The sequence below is a fragment of the Salmo trutta genome, chromosome 8 (assembly GCF_901001165.1).
Source record: "Salmo trutta chromosome 8, fSalTru1.1, whole genome shotgun sequence".
In the NCBI taxonomy this organism is placed as follows: Eukaryota; Metazoa; Chordata; class Actinopteri; order Salmoniformes; family Salmonidae; genus Salmo; species Salmo trutta.
Window position 1 is genome coordinate 12,676,261 of NC_042964.1, and position 11,750 is coordinate 12,688,010.

The 11,750-nt window shown below is 39.4% G+C and overlaps 1 protein-coding gene across 1 annotated transcript in view; it reads right to left on the minus strand.

Annotated features, from left to right (window-relative positions):
* Positions 1 to 281: 281 nt before the first annotated feature.
* The window catches only part of LOC115199229 (nuclear factor 1 B-type), a 76,830-nt gene continuing 65,361 nt past the window's right edge, over positions 282 to 11,750 (minus strand). Inside the window, exon 7 of the mRNA XM_029761854.1 lies at positions 282 to 7,013. Within this exon, the coding sequence (XP_029617714.1) occupies positions 6,832 to 7,013 (182 nt within the window). The 3' untranslated portion in view covers positions 282 to 6,831. The remainder of the gene's footprint in view (positions 7,014 to 11,750) is intronic.

Below are 11,750 nucleotides of genomic sequence, written 5' to 3' on the forward strand. Positions count from 1 at the left end.
ACCAATTAGCTTGAAATATAACCCTATAATACATAATCCCCATACCCACCTTCCCCTTCACTTTCTCCCAACCTGTTTAATAAAAGGATAATGCCTACAACCATAGTTGATGCTCTAGGCATGTTATCTCGTTAATTGTGATTAACGTCTCAACGACATAACAGTTATTACGCTTTGAGCTTCAGTATTTATTGACTTAGACCAAAGTAACTATTTCTAAAGAAAACAGACAGTTGCCTAAGAATTTTAACAGACACAAAGAAGATGTAATACAACAGTAATTTTTGTAGCATAGCTCATTTTATTGTTTAAACAGTTTTGCATAGGAAATATATCCACTTCCAGTAATTGACTGCAGTAAAAACATCTGCTAGCAGTATAGGTTGGATATAACAGTAACAATCACCAAAAATGTTGAGCCTTATTTACACTGATTTTAATCTTGTGGCAATTTTAGCCCCTGCACCAAATGTAACCATCTCAAAGGCATTGCCTACTGCTTTAAAGTTCTAAAATAAAAAAAATAATAAAAAAAAGAAGGGATATCAAGGCCTTCGCTATACAGTTCACGACACATACCTGTGGTTCCTAAACTGTCAAATAAAAAGATAGAAACAAAAAGGTTTCAAAAGTCCTCTAAAACCTACATTCAATACATACATAAACCTTTGCACACACCTGCTGTGTAACTACAAGTCACTACTGGAGACTGTATTGTTTAGTTGGTGGTGTTGTAGTAGTTGTGTTTTTTAATTCACCTTGAAGTGATTCGCCATAGTAATAATGTGTGTGCAGAGGGAGTAAAAGTGCCACAAGACCCATAAGAAGTCAACCAGTTGGCAAGCATTTTCAAATGTCATTAGTTAACATAATGGAGCAATTGACAATCCAAAGAAACACAATGTCCAAACGACGTGTACACATAGCTTTTCCCCCTCAAAGAGCAAGCATGAGATGGGCGTACCCAGCTGACCTTCAAGTGAATGAAGCACAAAAAACCCTCTTGCAAAGACACATCTCAAACCAAAAACAAACCAACAAACAAAACTAAAAATTCAAAAAGATTTGAGAGAACACGCCAAGGCGCCCCACACATATCGCTTCGTTTTAAGTTGTTTAACTTTTTTTTAAATCAGATTTATTGACAATGGACACTCCACTGAGACGGTGAGCTTGAACAGGCACTGAATTATTCATATATTTAGTTAAGTGATTAGTAATACAGAAAATGCTGGTTTTTATGTTTCCTGCTTACAACAACAACCTGATGTTAATAATCAATACATGGAACACATCTATTGCTCACGTAAAACCACACCTCCTGAAAGCACTTTTGTCCATTCATCTGTCCTCTTAATCCCTAGAGCACTGAACATGAAGTAAGTAGAACTACACAGATATTGCATGATTGCCACTGGTCTTTCTTGCATAAGGTACTAATTGAACGGTTGACCATGGATAGCCTACAACAATCATTACTGAATATTGAATAATACTCATCTCTGTCATGCCTTTCTCATCTGTGGGCCTACATGTCATTCTGTGAAAACGGTTTAACCCTTGTGCATGATGTCCATAGATGATCAAATCAAATTAGCCCTTTGAAAATAAACATTATGCAATGTATGCAACACAAAACCTGCCAATACCTGTCTACTTATTAAATATCTACCATGAGTGGGACACTGATATAAAAGGTATTTTCATCCATATCGGGTGAACTGTTAAGAAATTACAGGACCTTTTTGTACATAGTCCCCCCATTTTAGGGGACCAAAAGTATTGGGACAAATTCACTTATGTGTATTAAAGTAGTACAAACTTAAGTATTTAGTCCCATATTCATGGTAAGTAATGTATTGCGTAATTTTGTTGTCACTTTTATTGTAAATAATAATAGAATATGTCTCCAAACACTTTACAGCATCCTGAAGGAGTTGTGAATATTGGTGATTGAGAAAGTTACAGACGCACAAATATCATACCCCCCCAAAAATGCTAACCTCCCCTGTTATTGTAATGGTGAGAGGTTAGCGTGTCTTGGGGGTATGATATTTGTGTGTCTGTAACTTATTATCGGTAATCATGGTAGCATCCCCATTAATGTAGTCTTTAGAAATATATTCTATTCTTATTTACAATAAAAGTGACACAATACATTATTTATCATTAATTTCTATTGGGCACAAAATAATCTGAAACACAACCAAAACAAACAGAAAATTCATTCAACAAGTTCGTAGTCACAAACTTGATTGCATGTTATGAACATGGAACCAAATACTTAACTTTTTACTACGCTAATACACATAAGTGCATTTCTCCCAATACTTTTGTTCCCCTAAAATTGGGGGACTGTGTACAAAAAGTGGTGTAATTTCTAGACGGTTAACCCAATATGAATGAAAATACCTTTAAATTAAAGCTGACAGTCTGTACTTAAACTTCATAGTCATTGTACCATTTCAAAGTCTTTGAGTACAGAGTCAAAACAACAATAATGTGTCACTGTCCTAATACTTTTGGAGCTCACAGTAGATGAAATTATGAAAAGTGCAAAAATCTGTGATGCCTGGGGGGCCACAAAGGACTTACTTCACCCAATTCTGACAGCGGAACTACTTGCTTGATGTTACATACACATGCCTGTTCCAAATCCAAACCCATCATGGACACTTCAAAACTTTGTCAAATGCTAGTGCCAAATTTCTCATGGATTGTTGCATCATCCTGTAATTATGATTTTTCTAAAGCAGGACTTTCGTGGGATCGACATAACACACTTGATATTAACACAGTAGAACAATCTATGATGACACTTCAAATGTTACCCTGGTATTCACTGGTGGTAGGCTCAAACCAGGTGCCTTTATTGTGAACTGACATGGATACATATCCCCTACGGTAGAACCCAATCAACCCCCCCCCCCCCCCCCCTCTCTCTCTGTCATGGATTCACAACCACATAATCACATCACACATTCTATTATGGCCAAAACTAACAAAAACAAGAATTTCAAATATTACTGAAATGTTTCCAAAATGGAAAGTTTATTTATTTTTATTTTATGGTTCTGTATAGGATACTTTACCTTAATACAGGAATATTAAAAAGTTATAAAATCCTTTAATTTTGGATTATTTGGGGAGAGCTGGAGACTAAATTAAGCCCAGCCTTGTTTTTTCCCCTCCTAAAATGGAATTGGACTCATATAATACCCAAGATGTTTGAAAACAATTACAAACAAGGGTGTCAAAGAAAAAGCGTGAAAAAGATTACAGTGTACAAACTCCTGTCTATAAGGCAGGTTTCTCTATAGAAAGACCCTCATCTTCGCTCGATGTGTCGTGTCACCCTCTCTATCCCTCGTGCATTCTCTCTTACAAGCAAGCACGCGCACACACACACACACACACACACACACACACACACACACACACACACACACACACACACACACACACACACACACTCACAAACACACATTACTCGCAAGCTGCCAAAAGCAGATTTTAACCCCAAAGAACTACTGCTATCGACGCCACCACTGCATTCACCTTTATATACACCCAGTCTTCTACCCAAAATATCAACATCAAGTCTGACACGTTTTTATCACATGTGACTAAGGGAAAATGCCCTTCAGTGGGGTCTCCAATGGCCAGAGGCTGCAAAGCACTTGTGTTGTTGTTTTTTCACACAAAAAAAGCAGAACAGTGCACATAGAACGGGGTGGTTTTTGTTTTGTTTTTTTCTTCCCAAAATCAGAATAAGTATCTTGGTGAAGGAGGAGAGAATAAGCTTGACTTGAGTTTAGGAGGTTTTATACACTTTCCGGCCCCTCAAAGAGTGTTGCGTATACAGTACAGTACCTTTCTTCGAATTAAGCAGGTAAGAATGTTCACAATTGTTGGGATAGAGTACAACAGGTAACATCATTGTGGATAGTGTCTATTTGAGTTATAAAAGTCGGGGTTTTTTTGTATTACAAAGTGGGAGAGTTGTGATTGGAATTTGTAATGCCCTGTAAAGCCTGAGATTTTGTTTTTGTTCACATATGTAATATATTTTTTAGTTTGTTATAGATTTGACGTAACACACTTGGGGAAGACGGTAACCTATGTGCTAGTGTATGCAAGTTCTCTATTGTTGTTCAACTTCTCCGGGCCCTACAGAGTACAACGAAAATAGCAGATGTCCTTCCTCTGTAGTCCATAGCTTATTACATGATAATATCCCTGGGGTGTATACAGATATAGTGCATATATGTTGACTAATACTTTCTTTAGACTGATTTGACCGGTTTCACGCGCATTTGTCGGTTTGTTGATTGTACCGCATGTGTATCAGGTCACTTCATATATACTGTATATTTAAGGCATCTACTTGGGAATTGCATATAGTGACTGATAATAGAATGGCACCGTGTTATGTTCAGGGTTAATGCTTATATAGCTTCCTGCTATTTTTTTTTTTTACAATTGCAGTATGATTTCAGTTTGCAATTGTGGGTCTGATTAAGGTTAGCGTGTTCCTCTCCTGAATTTTTAATTATTTTTATGATGGTCCCACAAGTCAAGCCGTCTCTCCTGTGAAAATGAGCTTAGTCAATGTCACATGCTAGCACCCCAGGTGGGAAGTTGAATGCAAAGAGTCAAGTTTGTCACAGTAGACAGATCAGTGACTTTGCAGCCATACGAGATCAACGGGTGCATTCTTTACAGACTAACAGTAAGCTTAGAAAAATGGCCCCCTCCCTCCCCCAAGAAATAAAAACAAATTGAAACATGTCTCTCCATCTGTCAATACACTACAATAAGACCTTGTCATTCACTGCATAGAAAGCAGTCCCTACTTTGGTCAATTAAAAAAGGAAAACAACAACAACAACAACGATATCAACAAAATAAATGCATTACAATATTGTCTATCTCCAAACTAGCCTCTAATAATTGGCGTATCTATAAGCACTACCTACATAGGCAAAACTTGGTATTGCATAATTTTCATAAATCTGAATTCTTCTCTCCTTAATAGTAACTGGAAGATGAAAAACAAAAAACGAAACGATAAAAATGATAAAACAAAAATGAAAGGTTATTCGAAAACCACCGAAAACACTGAAAAATAATGCTGGTGATTATAGACTTTAGAACGGCGACTATACTTGATATGCACCGTAACTGTGAGATAAAGTAGTAAATGAAAGTAAAAAATCAACAATGTCACAATTTTCATTCAGAGTACAAAAAAAAAGTATTATCATAAATTGTTTAGTTTCTTTTCTATAATGGTAATAAATGCCGCAAAAAAACAAGTGTAGTGATGTCTTTATATTCAAAGGCAAGGCACGTAATGTGGACTATATGTCATCGTGCAAATGAAGAGTATTGGAGAGATTTGTCATATAAATATATCTGGACTTGGAGAGAGGTCAAGTCAATAAACCTGCCTTGCACAATTCTAGATTTCAGGGAATGCCACCACTGTATCTGGGATTTTTAGTGTTCAAGCGGCAAAATGTGCAACCCACTGCAACCTTGCAGGTTCGAGGTTGCACAAAAAGTGTCAATTTTTCGACATACACATACATTTTAGTGAATGACTTTAACAGCCTGCATTCGTTTTTTTTTCTTCGTCAAGTCATATTGTAAACACAAGCTTCATAAGCTAATGGCCAAATGAATATGTTCTTGATTTCGAATGGCATTTTATACACTATGTGTGTTTAATTTTTTTACTTTCTGTTTGTTTTTTTTCCCACAATAAATTAAAATCTCCCCATGAGACTGAGTAGGGCTCAATAGAAGTGCTGGTTTGTTCATATTCAGTTCTGCACAGGTAGCTTAATGCGCACCTTCAAGCACATCTCTGCATTTCAGGCTTAGTATTTTTTTCTTTCCATATTGAGACACAAAGAAATGCGACTGAAATCAACTCAAATGTTTTTTTAAACATTTCACGTTTATGTATTTAAACCAAAAAACGTATATTTATCCCCCTTCCTTTAGAGTCTTAGGGCTGACAGACTGATAGCTTCCCTTCAAAAATTCAATTGCACTTGCCTCTTTCGAGTTTTCAAGATAATTTTTTTAAATCCTAAAAAAGAAACTTTTTCTAAAGGAGATACGAATTCTTTCAAAAAAAGGGGTCAAATCTCTAACCTAAAAATAGTGTTTTAGTCTTCTTTTTTTTACCATAGTAAGAGTTAGGAGTACTCTTAGGAGTATAACTAACTTTTAAGTAGATAGCAGTACAGAATCAACAGGATAATGAGTAAAAAAAAATATATATCACAGTAAACTGAAATCTAAGGGAAAAAACACTCTGAATTCACAATTTGTTCCTATGGTTACACAGTGAATAGTATGACATAGAAGGGGTAAAGGTCAAAGTTGAATAACTTACAGTCGGGTACGTCTACTACCAGCCAGTCTTTGTGTGTTTCAGACCACTTCCCCTGTTCGTAAATCAAGGTTAGAAACTCCCAACATCAAAATGAAGAAGAACACCACTATTAGACTAAGAGTTGTCATGCAAAACATTAAGGCATCTTAAGTTTTTTTGTACAGGATACATCACAGTATTTTGAATAGAAAGGCTCTTCTCACACAATGACTGACTGGCATGGCGAAGGGTTAGCTAGAGTGGACCGGATCAGCTCCAAACCTACTCGAGTCTTCTTGGCCAATGTCCCGAAGGAGGAGGGGATTGGGGGTGGGGGGTGGGGAGAGAGTGGGGAGGGAGGGAGGGTGTAAGCACCATTGTTTTAAGTGCTGCTTGCTGGTTAGTTCCCCCGTAGCCGACACTTCTTGCCCCTTGAGCGGTCTTCAGTTCTCTGCCTCTGTGTGGAGGAGGGGGGGTTCACCAATGATGTTTATGCTGTAGTTCTGGTGGACATTTGTTGGCAGAATCTGAGTCCCGTTCGTGACTTGGAATGGAACTAAGCTCGCCCAGGTACCAGGACTGTGGAAACACAACAGAGAGAGGAGGAGAGAACGGAAGAGGGTTTTGAGTCACCTGCATTGAGCAATGGAAGCATTTGGACACTTTGGAAAGCATGAGTAAAGATAAGATAAGAGCAGAACAATCAGATTTTCTACACACACACAATCATTAAATACTCTGCAGCATTACATTACACTGTAACACGACATCACTATAAAATGAACAGTTAACACTTTAGAGGGATAGTCAGCTGAGAAAAACAGTCAACTGAGGACAAAACACAAAAGGATTTATTCATAATGTCAAATCTACAGTAAATTAACCAATTATTTTGTTAGTCAGAAAACACACTTCTGTGTATATAGCATTTATGTCTTGTTAGGATGTGTCATTACTATGCAGCGTCAATCAATCAAATGTCTACGAATCCATCAATCAAATTCTATGGCAGTGTTTTATGAACAATTTTTTTTTTAAACGGCTCCCACAGTAGTTTCATCCCTCTCATCCAATCATGTTGCTTTATCCAGGAAGAGTTTGACGTAAAGGTCTTATGTCTAGTCTAATCAGTCTATGGCTCGAAGGAGGACACAGTCAAACAAAGCGCTTCCAGTGTATTCCACCGATTCCTCTGAGGAGGATGTCAAGCGAGGATCACACCTAATCCCATATTGACAGACCCTCTCCATGTTGATCAATGGTGCTACGGAAGGGGGTTGGGATCTTTACAAATCCTCCCCATCCCCATTCAACGCACGCTAATGCAACACAACACAGCGATTGTTCACCGGAGGCGCAAACCGAAAGTGCAGCCTGCTTGCGAAACACAAACAATGTGTTGTTGTTCTCAAGGGGCTCAATGATACGTACATGTCGAATAATGAATGAATTACCCCCCCACTGCTGCTACGTCTGAAATACCTGTCTTGTCTTGCACAATTGCTGCATTATAGGCCAACACTGTATACAGGGCCTGATATATAGACACTAACTAGAATCTTGTTTTTCAGGGGGGTGGGGGGGTATGTTTGAAAGGTTATGTAGGTTAACTAAGTCCCTCCACTGCCCCATGCAGGTGTAAGGCTTCCTCAATAAATATGGAGAAGAAAGTATATTCCTACCTAACGAGGGAAAAGGAGAGGAGTGGGGACTGGATATGGTGGAACACAGACATCATTTTCCCTGAGGCTGTCCCACCTGACAGGACTGCGTCTGTGTCCATGAATGGTGTCTAATGATCTGGTCTGCATTTTATACAAAACCCTGGGAAACCCTCAGCTAAAAACAATGGGAACCACATATTCAATACGTTGCTAAGAGGATCATAGAAAATAAAACAAGAGAGAGAGAAAGGCAGAGATAAGAGAAATAACATTTGACAACTAAATTTGATAAAGAGGAAAACATTGGAATCTTGTACAGTCAGTTCCAGTCCTATAAAGGGTTAAAACACCAGAGATGATCTACACAAACTATTTGGGCAGGGCTTTTCTCTCCTCCTCCATCCTCATTTCTCCTTGACCCCCCCCCCCACTCCCTTCATCATTCTCGCTCCTCCTACCAGCCCCCTTACCCTCTCTCTCTTTTTTCTCCCTCCCTGTCTTTGCCTAACTCTCTCTGTCTCTCTCTCTGTCTCCCTCTCTCGCTGGCATGCCAAAAATCATCTGACAGGAAATGAGAGATTACGTTTTTCCTACCTTGCTGAACAAAGAGAGCTCAGAGCAGGCTGGTTCCCTGCAGTATTCTGTCCTTCCCTCGTCTCTCTAATACACACACACACACACACACACACACACACACACACACACACACACACACACACACACACACACACACACACACACACACACAAACACCCTCTCTCTCCCACTCTGTGTCCTACTCTAAAGGCCTTCTCAGGTGAGGACAGCGTAGACACAGTAAAGGTAAACAGTGTTCATTACGCAGTCCATCACACTGTCAATCTCATATTACCACATATAGAATTTCGCCAAATGATTCATTGTTTACAAGAAAAGATGATGTCTTTGCTTGAGTTAGGGATTTCATTCATTTAGCCTTTACACTGAAGTGCAAGTCTGTATCTCAAATGGTACCGTATTCCCTATTTATTTGACTACTTTGAACAAAGGCCTAAAGTGCACTACATATGGACGCAGCCCAAGTTCACTTCCCCTACACAGGCGTGCAGGTGGCTTCAGACGAGGGCACTCACTAACACTAATGAGAGAAACAACTTTCCTCATGGATTCCTGCTGCGTAATCTATCCCCGATGGCCTCCTCTAGCCCCATCTTAGAGCTCCACGGAACCAAATCACACTCATTCTCCTCCTCACAAGCGGAGCTCCAGCGGGCTTCTTTCAAGGATTAAGCCCAACCAAATTAGATTATCTAAATGGCATCTTAATGGATCGCTGACCCATTTCCTGCCGAATGGCAACATGCAAGTCTGGGAGTGTTTGAATTTGGGTCCTAGTGTGGAGTGGTTCGTTCATCAGACAAAGGATGATACAAACCCACCTCATCTTAATGAAATGTCGTTTAAACAGCACATCCAACTTCTCGATCCTATGAACAAGCCTTTGCTAGTGAAATGATGGAATGCTTAATCTCTCTCTGAGATTCAGATTACTCAACGCGTGCAGAGAAAGACAAGTGTAAGCAAGAGAAAATCAACAACCACAATCTCAATACACAATGTCTCAGTACAGTCCATGAGCGATGCACCAGGTTATTCAGATTGTCAATACTTTGCTGATAAAAATACGGAATTCCTCATCTACCCCCCGAGATTCCGATTACCAAGACATGACTCGGTCTGAGGAGTAAGCAACGTGTGGTTAGTTAGAAAGTTACAGATAAAATGAAGATGACACGAAAGATAGCATCAACTATCATTTCAGGGTCAGGGACAATATAATGCCAAGGTTCCTACTATCAACTAAAGTGTTCTACAGTTGCAGTTAGCAATCTACACTGGCACTCTTCAGCAAACATTTGAATTCAGTTCCTATCGTACAGATACTCAAGCTCACCCAGCTAGTTCTGATTTGTTTCTGGAAAATCTTCAGAAGACAATGAACTTGTCTGAGCTGTCCTCTCTTGCAGTCTTTATCTTTCAAGAGGCAGCACTGATGATTTCATGAACTATCTTACTGAAAATATGGAAACCATCTAAAAACACACTTCAATTGCACTCAGAAACCCACTTATAGGAGACTCATGAGTTGGGAATTCCATGACAGAAGACATTGATTTAAATACCTGCTTAACTTTGAGTTGTATTAAAAGTCTGAAAGACAAATAATACGGTTCCAAATGCAAAATATAAAAACCGTATACCGTAAGGAATCTGAATTGCGGTATCCTGACGTGCTCGTAAATCAATGAATCAAGTCTGACTAGAAATGGGTTATTCTTTCACTGCACCGCTCATCGCTCCTAAAGGCTTGTACTGTACGATCAGGGAGGACCAGAAGTCCAGTCTCTGTTAGTCATGTCTAAGCAGAGAGAGAGAAAGAGATAGAGGGAGAGAGAGGGCAAAGAGAGAGAGAAAAGAGAGAGAGAGAAGTGAGAGAAGCAAGAGAGAGGGCAAAGAGAGAGAGAGAGAGAGAGAGAGAGATAGAGGGAGAGAGGCCTCCTTGAAGCTCAGGAATATATTTCCTCTTACCTCTGCTGGTCTATTAGGAGGCCTAGAGAAGGGGCTCTCAGAAAACCCTTTAACCTCAGAGAGGGCAGAGTAGGCCAGTGGAGGTTTGAAGAGAACAGCACATATACATGCACCCCATCGATTCCCTCTATCCTATTATGTATACAGCTGTGTTCTACCATTTTAGAACAAGGAGAAACAAGGGAAACTAATCAGGAAATGCTTCTACACCCGCATTGCTTGCTGTTTGGGGTTTTAAGCTGGGTTTATGTACAACTGATGTAAGAATGGCTTTATAAATACATTTATTGATTTATTTATTTATTGATTGACTGAGCTAGTTTCTCTGACAGACAAGGCCCTGTTGAAATAGAAGTTAACATGTTTTCAAAGAGAGGGAGACAGAAAGAGAGAGTGAGAAAGCGAGAGAGAGCGAGAGAGAGAGAGAGAGAGAAAGAGAGATAGAGAGAGAGAGAGAGAGAGAGAAAGAGAGAAAGAGAGAGAGAGAGAGAGAGAGAAAGAGAGAAAGAGAGAGAGAGCGAGAGAAAGAGAGGGAGAGAGCGAGGGAAAGAGAGAGAGAGAGAGAAAGAGAGAGAGCGAGAGAAAGAGAGGGAGACAGAAAGAGAGAGTGAGAAAGAGAGAGAGAGAGAGAGAAAGAGAGAGAGCGAGAGAAAGAGAGAGAGAGAGAGAAAGAGAGAGAGCGAGAGAAAGAGAGGGAGACAGAAAGAGAGAGAGAGAAAGAGAGAGAGCGAGAGAAAGAGAGAGAGAGCGAGAGAAAGAGAGAGAGCATTGACGGAGGTACGTGTCTCTTTAAGTAGGCGGAGTGGGGTTATAGGACAAAGCCGGAGAGGCAGAAATGTTCATATACTGTAGCTAAAACTTTGACCTGTAATGACATGTCTATGCATTGGCATTGTTAAGTCTTTCCATAGAATGGTTTTACAGTAGCTGCCACAATTACATCCAAATGATGAAAACAAAAAATATCCTTCTTTTGACTACGCTGCAGCAGTAGATGTAAATTAGAAACTACACTGAGTGTACAAAACATTAAGAATACCTGGTCTTTCTATGACATAGACTGACCAGGTGAATTCAGGTGAAAGTTATAATCCCTTATTGATGTCACCTGTTAAATCCACTTCAATCAG